General features: G+C 35.1%; 2 protein-coding genes across 3 annotated transcripts; one reads left to right on the top strand and one right to left on the bottom strand.

The window, feature by feature from the left end:
- Positions 1-2,602: 2,602 nt before the first annotated feature.
- Positions 2,603-8,264, bottom strand: LOC111369009 (pentatricopeptide repeat-containing protein At1g80270, mitochondrial-like). The gene is made up of 3 exons (XM_022990500.1): positions 8,112-8,264; positions 6,730-7,339; positions 2,603-4,045 (listed from the first exon to the last, which is right to left on the bottom strand). The coding sequence occupies exons 1-3, from the start codon at positions 8,144-8,146 to the stop codon at positions 2,798-2,800; spliced, it is 1,893 nt and encodes a 630-aa protein (XP_022846268.1). The 5' UTR covers positions 8,147-8,264; the 3' UTR covers positions 2,603-2,797.
- Positions 8,265-9,829: 1,565 nt separating this feature from the next.
- Positions 9,830-14,977, top strand: LOC111368997 (arginine/serine-rich coiled-coil protein 2-like). Of its 2 annotated transcripts, none has more exons than XM_022990490.1 (7): positions 9,830-9,974; positions 10,122-10,256; positions 11,099-11,887; positions 12,058-12,195; positions 13,307-13,398; positions 14,248-14,316; positions 14,516-14,977. In XM_022990490.1, the coding sequence occupies exons 2-7, from the start codon at positions 10,133-10,135 to the stop codon at positions 14,960-14,962; spliced, it is 1,659 nt and encodes a 552-aa protein (XP_022846258.1). In that variant the 5' UTR covers positions 9,830-9,974; positions 10,122-10,132; the 3' UTR covers positions 14,963-14,977. The 2 variants fall into 2 exon arrangements, with proteins under 2 accessions (XP_022846258.1, XP_022846262.1); XM_022990494.1 differs by having other exon boundaries at positions 14,550-14,915.
- The last annotated feature ends 1,328 nt before the right edge of the window (positions 14,978-16,305 follow it).

The raw sequence follows: 16,305 nt of genomic DNA, 5'->3' as shown, positions 1-16,305 counted from the left end.
TAATTTTTGGGTGACGTTTAAGGCAATTTTCCGATCGAATTCCTTGGAGTTATAATGAGATTTTGGGTGGTAATTGAAGAGGATATCTTGAGCTTTTCAACGGTATCAAAATTCAACATTCTTTGTGGTTGGAAGTTGTAAAAAAGTTGCCGCAAAAGTTGCTCAATTATTTAAAGAGACGAGTGATGAATGAGTAATTATATGAAAAGATGAGTGAGCATTCAGTAACATGTGAAAATAAGTGTGCAAGTAGTAACCAAATGTAAAGTTCAGTTATTATTGGTTAAATTTCTTCAACTTTCCTCTCTCACTCCGCCGATGCCGGAGCCGGTAAATTTTGGCCACCGTTGAATATTATAACAACCAAGTCAGATTTTAATTCCAGTTTTAATTTCGAGTTGTTTGATATTTTTAATTTTTCCAAATTGTGTAAACATATTAATTTCATTCATTTCGAATTTCATCTTTCTCGGATCGCATACGTTTTCTTTTGTTTATTGATTTTTCAGGGGTTGTGTTTACTTCAATTCTGCTGGTCGGGTTTCTAATATTAGCCGAATTCGATACTTCTTTTCTTCTTCTTTCTTCTTCCCCCCTTTTTCTTTTTTTTTTTGGATTCCATAAATATTTGAACTTTACCAATTCCATAAGGTAGATTTTAGATTTGGATTTTTTGAGCATAATATATATATTTTTTAAATATGTGGTTGCAGTGGGTACTGGTAATGAGCATTGAATCCTGATGCAGTGTTGAGTGTGATGACTGAATACTGATTCTTATTTGTGATCCATTGTTGGGAACAATATTCAATTCGATGACTTCTATTGTTCGTTTATACGCATTGTTTCTAATATCTGGATTTTGCTTACTGAAAATATCTTTTTCTATATTGAAAGGTTGGGTTTCTTCAAAAATTTATGCTTTGCGGAATGTATGATTGATGCAGTACCACGAAAATGTTAAGTATTTTGATTATTATAAATGAGATGCTTATAAAATGTAATTCAGAACTTGTTATAGTTCAGTAAATGCTATGAATTCAATTCGCACTGCTGTTTTAAATTGTGTAGAAGCCTCCAGGATTCTTGCTGGGATTTTGTATGCAGAATTAACAGTTTGTGCGAAGAGAAATGCCTCACAGAACTCGGCCTATGGCAGCACTTTTGCTGTTTACTGGACTTAATGCCGTATTGGTCTCAACAATAACTCCTGTTTATGATTTTGTGTGCTTCCTTCCGTACTGGGAACGAAGGGTATGTTTCTCATCTTTGCTTCATGTTCTCGAATTAGAGTAATTACTTAAGAAACTGTGACAAATGATAAGTGAATCATTGGAATCTTCAGTTCCTTCCTTTGCGTTTGTCGATCCTGTGGTACTCTTTTCTTGTCAGCTAAATGTTGTGTTCTCTGCATTGCAAAAATGCAAAAACCAACTACGTAAATGTGATATCTATTTTTTTTATTCTTTTTCTTTTTCAATAACAATTTCTCAAATATTATCGCCTTTCCAGGAGATGAAAGGAGGGGGTCATTCTTTTAGGTACAATAGCCTTGAACCCACACCTTCGGCCTTGACAGGGCAGCGTTCTGACTAGTTGAACTACTCCCAGAGAAATAAGGCTGATAATTAGACATAAGTAGTTCTCATTTATGTTGTTCCTATTCTATCTAAGGTGTCGCATTATATCTTACTGTATCATATGAAAACGGAAGCTACAGCTTCTTTATCTGATAGTTTTCAATTTCGTAGGATTTACATCTAAGGAGGAGCCATTGTTAGAGTTATTATGAAGAAGATGACAGTTTTAGCTTCCTTTTGTGAGTTTCTTGTTTTAACTTATCCATTAATAGAGAAGCTAAGCAGTTCCACTCTAGCTTCGCTAAATTTGAAACACTTTTGTAGTAATAACTAGCCATAGTACATCTTAGGGTGTCTTAGTACCCATGCTTATCTTTTTCTGTATAAATGGGTGACAAGTAAATGAAATTTAACTTTACTCTTGCTTGTCAGTATTTCTCTTTTCACTGTATGCAGTTATCATTTGACTTGTTGCATCCGTTTTTCCGTTATGGCTCGATCAACGTGGATACTTTTAGCCTTGTAATTACCCGATTTCAGAGAGAACATCGGCGTGAGGAACGTGAAGCTGCATTAGCGGAAGGTTCTGGATCAACATAGAGAGATCACAAATAGCAAAAGGTTATTAATGTAGAGTTTTCCATAGAAAATGTGGAGAACTTGCTGAGTTGTAAGAATCAGGCGTACGCATTGATTGAGTCAAGACTTTCTTTTTCCCCGCAAAGGGATTGCGACTAAGAATTTTGAATTAGTTTGATAAAATGATAGATGGTGATGTTAGGAGGATAGCACGGTATATGTTGAATGTGTATAATTATCTCATGTGGTGTGGAATTTCATGCCTACATTTTTAATCGAATGTGTCACTTGTGGGATTTTTTTATCTATTTATCTGATGGTTCCTCCAACTCCACCTTGTGTCTTTTTATAGTTGGTCTCAATTGTGAATTGTGATAGAATGACATTCAATGGAAAATTAGTGAAATCTTCTGACTTTTTTAACTAAATGAATGAAAACGCCGAAAAAAGGTTTGCTGCAATGACATTTAAGTTGGGAACCTCAATTACAAAATTCAAACTCGCGCAAAAGACAAGCAAATGAAAGGCTTTCATTAATTGAGTTGTTACTTCGAATATAAAATAAAAGTTCTCAACAATCATGTAATTTATGACACAAGCTTGTCTAGGAGTACTTGCTATACGTATGCGCTATGTCCTCAATCCAGCAAGTCTGACAATGCCGTCTTTTTGAATGCATTTACCTGATCCAACTGAGCAGACATTGATTTATTAGGGAATAGATTATCAGCCTTCATCCGCTCTCTGAACCCATACGCGGGAGCCTTGGCATTTATGTAGGCTTGAATGAGTGACTCGTACTGCCGGAATCTTGAGGCATACCCAACTTGTCTCATTCTGTGGAACATTTTTTCAGCATTGTGGATGTCACCTCTCTTAGCATATTGGTCCATAAGTGCCACATACGAACTAAACATTGGTTTGCCACTTTTCTTCTCAGCAGCCCTTTGCAGTATGGAGTCGGCCTTTTCCACTTCTCCGGCATCAATGTAAAGCTTCACAAGTGCATCCCAAGTCAGTGGTCCGATGGCACAACCACTTTCAGCCATTCTGATGACGAGGTCCTTTCCTTTGGCCAACATCTTATGTTGTGCATAAACTTTTAGCAGAATAGAATAAAGTTTCACAGACGGACTTCTCAGCTTTTTTTCCAACTTATCAAAAACTGCTTCTGCTTCTTCAATTTTCTTTAGCTTTCCCCAAGCTTCGATGGCAGCAGTACACTCTTCCAGACGTGGATCATATTCACATACTTTCCAGATCCGTTCAACTTCATCAGCCATACCAAGGGAGGCATAAAGAGGGAGCACATGCCGGCAAGCCCATCGATTTTTCTCTATATTGTCTCCTTCCATCTCTTTCAAGACAGCCTCAGCTTTATCTTTTAGGCCACCAGCAACATAGTGCCGAGCCAAGATTGATTGAATATGGGTGTTAGGTTCCAACCCCTCGGCCTTCATTGTCTCAACAATTTGTTCCATCCCAGCAATGTCATTGGATTGCCCTTTCGCATCAATCAAGACTTGATAAGTGAAGAGGGATGGCTTGATATTTTCTTTCTCCATTAACAATAAAACATCAGCAATTTTCCTTTTGTCAACCCGCTTATACAGGAGTAGTAACTGATTGCAAGCAAAGCATGTCACTGGTAATTCTAGATCCTTCATTTTACTGAAAACCTCCTCAGTTTTCTTTACATTGCTTACAGAAACACAATTTGCCAAGAGAGTTCGATAAATTAATTCACTTTTGAACGATTCAGGAATGTGCTGAATGTAGCTTTCAGCCTTGTAGATACCACGTACTTTGGCAATTAAATCAAGACGAGAAGCATAATCTCTCTCGCCAAAGTCAAGAAGCTTCTTAGACTCTAACCACTCTGACAGCTGCAAAATGTGAAAATTAAAAGTGAGACACACCCAGAAGTAAAAGGAGGCCTATAAATTAATATGAAACTTATTCTAGAAGAAAATCAAGCCAAATATTAGAAATTCTGGATTCTGATCTACAGCTATACAAAAAGATATATGAAGCTGAGATGAGAGGTGTAAGCTTGAAACAAATACTGTCAAATCTTTGCCATCTCATCACCATGGTGACTAGCGATGATCTGGCTAATGAAACATCAAGATGCCATCTCCTCTTTATCCAACCGGATTCTGACTGGTCAGTTGGAGAAGATCCAAGAAGCAACTTCATACAAAGTCTTGGGTGAAATAAATTGCACGCATACAGAATAAGCCAGTTAAACATAAGTAAAACAGGTTCGAATAGGCCAAGAACCTCCCTTGACTGCATTAGTATTGACCTCCATTTTTAATTAAAAAAATCATGGACAATTGTGTCATAGATTTACTATTGGGTACTGGAACTCCACAATTAACGAGGTATATGGTACTGGAAGACAATAACCATAAATGGGGGAAAGAAACAAGACTTCTAAGTTTGTATCGGCCAATTAATGACATTGTCATGATCCAACCTACTTGACAAGGTTTACATTTTATTTAGATGGCACGTTGCTATAACGGAGTCTGTATACATGCACTAGGTTCCATAAAGATGGTGAGTCTATTAGGATTCCAACTTCAAAGACAAATAATAACATGCAACTAAGAATCAAGTTAGCAGACCTATAACAATTAACAAGTTACCAAATTAAGAAACGGCAATAATATGAAGTAGAAAGCATCCAAAAATTGCACACTTAGGTCCCGTTTGATTCTCATTTTTATCAAAATACATTTTTTCTTCTCTTCTTTTTAACCACACATTCTTCATTAAAATAATATTATACACTTTGATGCTCGGACTCTTCGAAATGAATAAAGTGCCCGTGTCGGAACGACACGACATGGGTATGGGATATGTGTCCAATCCTCCAAGTGTTAACCAGACACTTCGCTGTTTTTTGCTTCTTTCTTTGTCTTCTTTCATTTTTTTCCTCTTTTCTTTCTTTTTCTACTCCCTATAAACCTAGCGCCACCGTCGAGAGAGTGGAGAAAGGCGATGGCGCTAGATTTTCCCTTTTTCTTTCCCTTTTCTTTTCTTTTTTTTCCCCTTCTTTCCCTCTTTGTACTGGTGGTTTAGGGTTTTATTTGTATAAAATGAAAATTGGTTCCATATAATACTACTTAGTGCTGCACTAAATCTAAATTGCAATCAAATTCCTCATTTTCCATTTTATATAACATTTAGTAATTAACTTCTCATAATTGAAAACTAAACCCAAAAATTCTAATTTATTTGTCTTAATCCATTATTCAATACTATTTCCTTCTTTGTGATCAATTGATTTTGATCTATTCAAAATAACATCTTGAGTTAGTAAAAAAATTAAAGTTTGGAAGATGTACCCACGTACCCGTGTCCAAAATTTAGACTCTTTTTAACCATATCTCCGTATCCTACATTTTAGAAAATAAAAGATCTGACATTTAGATATGTACCCGTACCCAACACCCATACCCGAATCCGAGCATCATAGATTACACGTAAATAAAAAAAAAAAAAAAAATTCTTATTTTTCATCCACATGTTCTCCATCAATCTACTATTCTACAATTCATTTTTTCATAAAAATGTGTATCAAACACCCTCTTAACATACAAGTAATTTGTTACAACAATATGAGAGCATACAGCAAACTACAGAATCAAAGACTATTGAAAGAAATTTAAACTGAAACAAGCTGACCTAACTTCACAGCATGAATTTCAAAAGGAATATATACATTAGAAATACCCATCACATCCTTTGATGAAGTACAACCATATATTCTCAATACTCCAACATAGAAGTCATAAAAAATATCTAACTGAACAAAAGATTAATAAGATTTAGGTTTACCTAGACCTTAATTCTTCAGGAGAAAAAAATTTTGTTAAAATAGATTGACTAAGAAAGATGATAAAGCATAAAATGACATAAAGAAAGTCATGGGAATATTTCACAACTTCAAAGCCATGAAAATATTAAAACCTCATAGTCAAATTTTTCTTTTCCTTTTTCTTTCTTTCATTTTTTTTTTCATGGAGATGCTAAAATTATTCAAGCATATTTAGTACAGGAAATGCTCCATGGAACTATCAAATCAGGAATTAATCTAAGCAAGTCAACTGCTATATCCAGTATACAAACATCAGAACAGAGTAAAAAATGTCTATCAATATAGTATCGTGATGACTAAATCTGTTTAAAGGCTCTCTTAAGATGTTTCAACAAACAGGGAGTGCAACTTTGAACGGAGAATAAACAAAAAGACAATAGAAAAGAAGGTTGAGAGAAAAAAATGACTCCGAAAGGAGTGATGCATTTGAGAATATAAGGGTTAACATCGGTGAAGTCGTGTCCTCCAGAGCTTGCATCAAGTCTTTAATCTTTCATGTATCAAAAATACAAAGATATTAAGTACATCAGGGAAAACATAGTTAAGGGAATAAATGCTGATAGATAGTCCAACAAAATCATTGATAGTTGTATTTCGTTGAGCTTAGAAAGAATCAGGAATAATAACATGTATGCACCGAACAGAATAAATGATATGCAATTAAAGATTAAATCAAATCACCTGCAAGGCCTTGCCGTACAAACGCCGCTTCCGCAGAGTAAGCATGGCTAACAATACTTCTAACCGGGTAACTTCATTACCTTCAGCAACCCATTTATCCAAAAACTTTCCAAGTGATGAAGCTGGAGCACCTAAGATAGCACGAGCCAATGCTGAAGTACCCATCTTTCTTGAAGAGACCTTCTCTGAAACATTTGTCTCATTATCTAATACCTCTACCTCATTTTCTGTCACTAGCATGTCGTCATCAGAAGGCACCTCTTCAGATAGCTCTGGCCCAGAAATCAGTTCATCGCCATTCTCATCTTCAGCATTATCTTCTAAAGTGGCACCAGAGACAGTTGGATGACCTTCAAGTTCAGAGAAAGCATCCTCCAAGTCATCATCTTCATCTTTGCTCTTTGAGTCAGCCAGTGAAGAATAACCACGAAATTCGATGGATAACTTCCGAACATTAGATGATTTGTCATGGAATCTTTTAAGCAAATGGAAACCATCAGTTGGTACTTCTCGAGGTTCAATGAATTCAGCCTTGTGATTATCCATGTAAAATCTTGCTATTTCTGTTTTAGAGCAGCAAACTCGAGAGGATATGCTAAATCCTCGATTCCTGGGTGCAAACAATATGTGTAGATCAGAATTCCAGAGGACAGAAATTGATCACAAGAATCAACAATTTTATTACATTCTCCACTCAAACTTTTTTGCGAAACTTGAGATGGATTGGAGCAACATATGAATAACCATTTGAAGACAGCAATCTCCAGAGATTCTTAATTTTACAAACCATTTGTCATAGAACTATAAAAATTCAGCAATACCATACAATCATTGACGAAATGTGCTTGTTCCTAAAAACAGAGAAAATATAATTTTTTTTTTTCTGTCCACTTGTTTTTTAACCTTTCCTTCGTTCCAATATAAATCCATAGACCAAAAGAAACCATAAATTCACTGTGAACTTCACATAAACGTGCATAAAAATATGTGTTGAAAGCATACGCGAGTATATATATGTAATTCTATGCATATATGCGTGCAAGAGTGTCGGCAAAACAAATTAATTGACAGGAATGGCCAGTGGCCACGTGATGAATTTCAGAGCTTTATAAAATAAATTGGAAAGTCGTAACATAAACAAATGCTGTATATGTACAGTGTACATATATACATTCATGTACTTCAAAAATATTTAAATACATATACGTATACCCACTATATATTTGCAAAACCAGCCAGATTCCAAGTAAACAACTTCATTATAGAAATAAAATGCAGTGGAAAAACAATAAACAATCAAAAAACACACAAAAAATTGCGCTCATACAAATGACACACATATTTTGTGTATGTACGTGAGAACAAGAAGAGAAACAAATTACTTGATAGGAATGGATACTCTACGTAGTGCCCACATGCTGAATTCAGAGATTTATGGCAATTATAACGAAAAAATTTGGAAACTTATGAGTTATGAGTGACTGAACTAGAGAAGGAAGAGTCTTAAACCCTAGAAACCCTATCAGGGGTTCGTTTGGATATTCTTAGTGAATGAAAGAGGGGTAAATTGCAGAATGGTCCCTTGAGTCTGAATAATGTCATACATTTATAATTATGAAATTTCATTTTAGTCCTTGGAAGTTTAGAGAAGGTTAAAATAGTACCTTCATTTTAGTTTCCATGGTATCTTTTATCGTCGATCATGCCAACTATGATAGAAAAATGATAATCTATTTACGTTACCATGAAGGTTGAGGAGTTACTCGGAATGCTGCCAAGATATCAATATTTTTGGCTTCATGTAGCATTCAGACCGAATGACTTTATAAAATTACTTCGATGCTTCCATATATTATGGGTAATATAGGAGACGTCTCTATTTTTTCCGTCTAACTAGTGGTTGAGAGTAAGCAAGCTACCTTCATTCAACAAATTTGTGGTTGAGTGGTTCATTCATCCGGCCGTAAACTAGAGCCACTTTTTTTTTATAGTAATCGGAATTCTAGTTATTTGAATAATGGATCTACGAGTGAAGATACTTTTTTCTATGGATTAAAAAAGGATCTAATTGATAGATGAAGCACCGTAAAGATCAATTAGCATACTTTGTAATGTAAAATTCGTTAACAAAAAAGGAAAGTGAAATTTCATGATTTTGCATTTATTATAAATAATAAGTTAAAATTAGTGAATTTTCGATATTCTACCGAGGAATTAAAAATAATTTTGATTAAAGAAATTGTAAAATTATTAAATTTGACCCCCTGTTTGGTTTGGATTAAAATTTGATTTTAATCCAAGTCAAAATCAAACAATTAATATTAACAATATCTTTCATGTGTTCCACAACTTTTCAATAACATATTTCAGAAACTTCTATCACAATCTACTGAAAAAATTTAATGGTGTGTCTAATAGGTAGGAAATTCCATGAATCCCATTTTTCATTTTTTGATGTTTGATTGCCAAAAATTTTATTGGAATTCATTTTTTTACCTTTTGATGCTACATAGATATTTTCCTTCTATTTGAGAGAAAATTCGTTTTCCCGGATTACTTTAGCAATTTTTGTTTTTCGTTTATTTTATTATTTTTTGGGCAATGGAAACAAATTTAAGAATAATTGTAAAAAAATATTTTCCTTTAATTGTCAATTTTCATGTAGAACAAAACTAAACTAACACTAAAAGATAGATGTTTTTCTTGAATTTTTTTTTTTGGTTAGTAATGGAAACAAATTTCATCCCCAATACCAGTAAAATTTATCCCTTTAATTGATAATTTTCATATAAAACAAAACCAAACGAACACCAAAAAATACTTTTATTTCAACATTTTCCACTTGAAAAATTAAACCAATCAAACCTAATAATTTATAATTTTCAGGAAAACAATTTCTAGACAGTTCAATTCTCTAGAATTAATTTTCAATTCAATTCAATTCTATTCTATTTTTGCAATTAAACGGATCCTAACTTTAATCTCCACCAAACATTCTGATTTAAAAATTTTATAATTATAATTTAGAGTGGTGAAAAAAATGTACAACATTGAAAGTTAAAAAAATTCCGCTACAATTCATTTTCTGGCTTTCCTTGGGGCTATTTTTAGTAAATTCCCTTTTTATTAAAATCTTTCCCCGTGTGACGTTTCTAGACCTTCATTTTATTCATTTTGCTTCACTTCGAAAGCACCAAAACGACGAAACCCTAATCCCAAATTTGTTTGCCCTTATTGAATTACAGGTTCGTCTCTCAATAAGCATATTATATACGTATATATATGTAAAATCATACGTATTTTGTATAATATTTATTCACTTTTTTCTATTTTGTTGGAAAATGAAATTCGATTTTTAATACGAAACTATTGGGATTTTGTTTTTCCTTCAGGAAAAGGAAGTATGGATTCAAATACCCATGAAATTGTTGATCCAAAGGCGGAATTTCGGAAGCCTTTGAATGATTCAGGTAACCGGAAGTACAGGCGCCGGTCTCCTCTTAATGGGTCTTCATCTTCATCCGGTGGTTAGTCCTTTAAGATAATCTACTTTTATTGAAATCAGATTTTGTTTGAAGAAAAAGAATGTTTGGTTATGTAGTTATGTTTTTCTCATAATTCATGAGCATGGATTCTGCTGGTTTCAATTGGTTATCAAGTTGGTTTTGAGATCTAGATGGTGATTACTGTGGGTCTCCTGAAGTCTTCAGCTTGGTAGAATCAGTTGAGTCTAAACTGAGAGGTGTTTTCCTTCTTTCTTGAATCCAGCTGGTTTCCAATTATAGGGCCAAAACGTTGAGCTTATCAATACGTATGTAGCTAATGGCTACAGCAAAGAATATGAATCAAAAACTGATGAAGAAAGGAAAAAAGGTCATCCACTATTAGCTTCCCGTCAAGAATCTTTCAAGCCCTTTGGTGCTGGCGTACTATGATTCTGATTTCTGGTGGTTTTGTTTAATGATATGTTTGATGGGGAGGATTGTGTTGTTGAATATTATTAAAGTAGAAAAGGACGATAAAATTTGTAACTATACTGTATTAGTGCATATCACTTGATGTTTTATTTTGTATTTATTGTCTATTTTGTGTTCCAATATGTGCCCTGGACTCGATTGACTTTCTTTAAAGTCTTTGTATGTAATGAAGATTTCTATTAAGAGCCTTTAAGGGATTTGCCATATAATTGAATGTTTATTGGTCTAGCAAAAATTTTATATACTTTGGACATATAATGCGTCCTCTAATATTTTCATACTTATCTCTAAAAATTCAAATGAAGTTTTATATGAAGTGGCTGCTTCTTTTTATACCTTTGGTTAATATTAGATATCCTTTTCTAGTATGTGCTTCATTTATGTGTATCCAGGGAGTCCTGGCCGTGAGCGCATCTCTAGTCCAATCCGATCAAGGAAGGTTGTCGAGGAAATTGATGGAGACAAGAGAAGAAGAGACGGGCATAAGGACTTAGATAAGGATTTAAGTAGGAGTCAGCATAGTCGCAGTGGTGAATTACATAAACATTCAGATCGACAGTCATCTAGGAATTCCCATAGTTATCATACACATGATGATTACAGGAGACGAGATAAGCATGTGGATGACTATGATAGAGATTACCCTAAATCATCCTCTCGTTCTGATCGGAACTCACGTGATTATTATAATTCGAATCACTCAAGTCGGGATTATGAGCATCGGTCCAGAGAATATTCACGTGATGTTGACAAATATTCTCGAGAAAAATCTGACAATTTGGGCCATAGAAGCAGGGATAAAGATAAAGACTCATCATCTGACAGAGCTGGATCTGGTAGGAGATATACCAGCTTTGAGGAGGGTAAGTTTGGGGAGAGGTACAGACATAGAGAGGATAGAGATGGCCGGGATGGGAAGGCGGACCATAGAAGGGGTTTAGGAGATTACAGAAATGATCGTCTAAAAGAAGCTTCTAGGAGAGAGACTAAGGAATTCGATGGTGAGAAGTACACCATAGAGGAAACGAAGAGGTTTGATGATAGAGATAAGTACAAGGAGCAACATTCTGAAGAACCAGAGGAGCATTCTGAAGATAGAAAGGCTTTGTCCAGCAAAGATCAGGAGCCCATTGCTAAGAAGCCAAAGTTATTTAGCTCCGATAGCGCAGGTTCTGGAAAAGGTGATGTGTCTTATACTTTTATTATGTCCTATAGCTATTGCTTATCTTATTCTTATTCTGGATATTTTGGAGTGCCAATAATAATTCTCTCCAGAATATTAGATGTATTTTTATTTTTAATTTTTTCAAAAAATTGCTTTTGGAGTCTGATAAATCAACTCCTGAATCAGCTAACTTAGCTGATGGTCAGTCTTCAAGCTCAAAGCAAGCGCAAGTGTCTTCTGGAAAAGTTCCCTCAGAGCAGGCCTACGTCACAGATTCTGATATTGATGCTGCAAAAACTGCTGCTATGAAAGCTGCTGAACTAGGTATCTCAATTGTGGCATTTTTCACTCCTGTGATTCAATTGATTTGGTCTATAGTTAATATTTTAGTTGTTTCTATCTTTCATTTGTAAATATCTCTGTGAGAAATGTGAAACGATGTGGAATTTTGAATTTTAAATTTATGCTGCTGCTTGCCTGGCTTTTGTAATTGACATGAGTAGTAATAACTTTTTGCTGCCTGTAATAAGACAATTAACTGATAAGCTTGCTGACTATGACTAGGTACTAGTTTTTCTTGATCCCTTGAAATCAGTGATTCTTTATCTTTAAGCAGTTTTTACATTAACCACCGTTGGTTGTCTGATGACAGCGATAGAAAGATTCACCAAAGGTGTTATATGATGTCTAAATGTGAATATGTTTGCCACTTTTTCTTTTTAGCATTCTTAATAGTTGATCTGCTGTTTCATTTTTCGAATGTAGTAAAATCTGATATTAGTGCTGGTTTTTTCTTGAAATTAGAGCATTTTCTGTATGTATAGTACTTTGGTTTTTTATTTTTAATTGTTTTTGTTTATTTGATATTTTGGAAAGAGAGTTTCAGTGTGACATTTAAGATGCTCTTACAGTTACGCTTAACAGAATGGACTGGCTTGTCTGTAAGGCTGGGATAATTTCTTTTACAAGATAATTTCTCCAGTTAATTTTGATTGTCAGAAGTTAATTGAAATTTCTGAATAATCTCCCTAAATGATCATTCTCATTTGGATTAAATAATGGTATTCTAAAAGTATTACTCACTCCATGTAGAACGGTTTATGTTGTGGTTTAAATTTTGGGATCAAACTGCATATTTAGTGGTAAAATCATCCTCCCCATGACATCGTGAAGAGTCTAATTGGTGGTTTTTTTAATTGGAGGATTACATACGTGGGTATGATGAATATTCTGGGAAAGATTTTTCACATTAATTTCTATTTTATATATCAATATCACTATAGTGTGTGGTTCGAACTCATGACATTCAAATAAAATTGGTTATATCCATGATTTATATTTATTAAATCATGTTAATAAAATGGAGCCTTACCTATTTTCTTGAATGGTACTAGTATTCTTTTCCAATTGATTACTTCTTTGGAATAAATTGCAGTTAATAAGAATTTGGTTGGAACTGGATACATGTCTACTGATCAAAAGAAGAAGCTGTTGTGGGGCAACAAGAAGAGCACAACAACAGAAGAGGTATTTTTAATTGTTCTTCTTTCCTCTCATCTTTCAGCCATTCCCTCCTATTCCCCAAATTCGACTTCTGTTAAATTCATATTCCATATTTTGGTCTTTATATGGATGAATGAAGGTAAAAGAAATCTATTCAATTTTAGCTACAGTATAGTTTATGTTGACTTCCAAAAATGGCGCCAACAAATGTTCTGCCTAATCCTCTCCAAACTTGCACGAGACCTTCAAAAATGGCACCAACAAAGTCCTGCATAATCCTCTCCAAACTTGCACATGTAGCACTCCGTCAAGAAGCAAAGGTAGTTGGACGAGAAAAGGTCCGCTACCGTTTGTACTCTGACGGTCAAATCAACGGCCGAATGAAGATAAATATATAGAGTGTAACAGTATGGAAAATGGGGGACTAGAGTGTTTAGATATACCTTAATTGTGTGAATGGATCCATATATATAGAGAAATTTGAGTGAAATGGGCCAAACGTGTTAGTGGCCCTAAATCCGAGCCCAATAAGGAGGTGATTATATAAGCATGATAATAAGCACCTCGGCAGGCGCCTCAGTGGCGCTTCGGCTGGTCTCTTTTGAGCCTCGGCTTTGGGGCCCAACTCTAATGGGCCTCGCCCGGGTCCAATAAGATGGCCCAATATGGGATGATAACTCATAGGTGTAACAGTTTACAGATTAAAAATTGTGCCCTTTAAGTATAAACTACCCGCTCCAAATCACACTCTCTATGCAAGTCTGAAGGGACTTGGACCAAATCAACAAGAACTTTTCATTATCTTTTGATCAATGCTATGATATTCATAGTTTTTGATCTCTTTTTGTATGTTCTGATCAATGCTCAACACAGTCTGTTCACAATTGGGATACGGCAACATTTGGTGATCGGGAACGGCAAGAAAAATTCAACAAGCTCATGGTAATCTCTAACCCTTTTGTTTGTTCTGCTGCTGTAATATACATATATATTTGTTTTGTTCACAGTATTAGGTAGGTAGGACAGTATTTTTTCTTCCTTAATATTATTCAGTACTGTCCTATCTACCTTAGCAAACATACTGTAACTGAAATCTACAAACTAGTGACATTTGTGTTCATTCGTACTAACACACTTTTAGAGTCTGAGGTTGCCTTGGTACCATCCAATTGTAGGGTGTGAAAGGGGATGCGAAAGTGGAGCAAAAGCAAGACAACGAAGATGTGGAGAAGCAAAGGGAGAAGCTCCAATTGGATCTCGAGAAGCAATACACTGCTGGATTGCGTCGAAGGGATGGTCGGACAGTTGGTTTGGGTCTTTAAGAATTTACTCTCGAACTTGTATTAGTGGATTTTATGTGTTTTTGTTATGTTTTGCGTGTAGATCATTTGTTGCTTCGTCGGTTATCCTTTTTCCCTTAGCATGTTGGTGTGTGATCAATACGATAAATTGGAGATTATGTTGGGAGTCTTTAGCCATGTCAACAACTCTATCTTCTATTTTACTCGATGCATATATCCAATTCTTCACGCTTGAAATAACTAGATGTTCCGTTTTTGTTAAAATGCTTAGTCTATGTTCCAATTAATTATTTCCGAAGTTAATACACGAGACATGTTTAACCATCACTAATCTAGTTCGTCATCAGTTGATTTCCACATTTAGCTATAAAAAGATTTCCATGTTGGGCTGTGCCCATGCTGTGTTTGACGCACAAACCTTCCTTGCCTTTGATTGTGTGGTGTTGCAATTTGCCCTTGCAACGATTATAGTTAGGGAACTCAAGTTTGAATCGGTCCACCGGTGAAGAAGGATGGGCTCATGACCCAGATAGAGCAGAGGGTAAAACGGTTGTGGCCATCATCGAGTTAGGACCCACGTTTAGATCAACTTAATTAGGGCTGGGCAAATCTCTCGAACCGACCGAACCGATCCGAACCCGACGGTTCTTGTCAAATTAAATACCCGAACGGGTATCTGAATTGAGAACCGACGGGTACGGTTCAGTTCTCGGTTCTAGACCAAGAACCGAAAAATCGAATAAGAATCGAATCTTTCTAATTTTTTTTATATTGAGTAAATCAAATTATTTTAATTTTAATTTTTTCTAAACAAATTAACAAATTAATGATTTCTAAATCCAAATTTTTGGCCCAATAATTTGTTTCATTTCTAATTTTTTAATTTTTGGTCCAATTACCCATTTTATTGTTTCATTTCTTAGCTAAACAAGATCAAATTCACTAAATAACCCTAAACACCTACAATAAAGTGCATAACGTTGTCTCGACTCTCGCACTCACTCTTGCAGTCTATCTAATATTCCAAAACTTATACAATCGTCGGCCGACACTCTGACCTCCGATCGAAGCCGTGACTTTCCCCGACTGAAGCTTTGATCGTAGCGATCATTTGAACAAGGTAGTTTACTAATCTCTGACATTCCAAAACTATTAAATGTATCATTAGTCGTATTTATATAACGTTGTTATAAATGTTAAAAAATTTAATTATGGTACAGAATCGAACGGAACCGAACCGATCCGAACCGAACCGAATGGAACCGAACCTGAACGGTTCTATAATTATATTTGGACCCGACGGTTCCATTTACTAAATACCCGAAAAGTTTGGTTCGGTTCGATTCTAAAGAGAACCGAACCGAACCGACCCGACCCGCGCCCACCCCTAAACTTAATGGTAAAAATGGGTAATTCATGACTAGAACATGACTATATTTAGTTCAAAAACTTAGGCTATGTTCTCTTTATTGTTTTGAACCCGTGTTCTGTTTTTTATTTTCGAAAATGGTGAAATCGTGTTCCCTTTCCTGTTTTCGAAAAAAAAAAAAAGTACAAAAAACGCAAAACAGCAAAATTGTCGTTTTGAACATTTTCTTCCCAAAATGCCAAAATCCTTCAAAATGCGAAA

The sequence above is a fragment of the Olea europaea genome, chromosome 2, assembly GCF_002742605.1.
Source record: "Olea europaea var. sylvestris chromosome 2, O_europaea_v1, whole genome shotgun sequence".
Lineage (NCBI taxonomy): Eukaryota > Viridiplantae > Streptophyta > Magnoliopsida > Lamiales > Oleaceae > Olea > Olea europaea.
The sequence above is the reverse complement of the archived record's forward strand: the minus strand, read 5'-3'. Positions and strand labels throughout refer to the sequence as shown.

What these genes read in the sequence shown, in the direction of transcription:
- LOC111368997 (XM_022990490.1), top strand. Translation starts at nt 10,133, where the DNA reads ATGGATTCAAATACCCATGAAATTGTTGATCCAAAGGCGGAATTTCGG. An exon ending in GTCTTCATCTTCATCCGGTG is followed by an intron (nt 10,257 to 11,098) that starts GTTAGTCCTTTA and finishes ATGTGTATCCAG; the next exon opens with GGAGTCCTGGCCGTGAGCGC. An exon ending in TATGAAAGCTGCTGAACTAG is followed by an intron (nt 12,196 to 13,306) that starts GTATCTCAATTG and finishes AATAAATTGCAG; the next exon opens with TTAATAAGAATTTGGTTGGA.
- LOC111369009 (XM_022990500.1), bottom strand. Translation starts at nt 8,146, where the DNA reads ATGTGGGCACTACGTAGAGTATCCATTCCTATCAA. An exon ending in AGAGTATCCATTCCTATCAA is followed by an intron (nt 7,340 to 8,111) that starts GTAATTTGTTTC and finishes GTTTGCACCCAG; the next exon opens with GAATCGAGGATTTAGCATAT. An exon ending in TGTACGGCAAGGCCTTGCAG is followed by an intron (nt 4,046 to 6,729) that starts GTGATTTGATTT and finishes CACATTTTGCAG; the next exon opens with CTGTCAGAGTGGTTAGAGTC.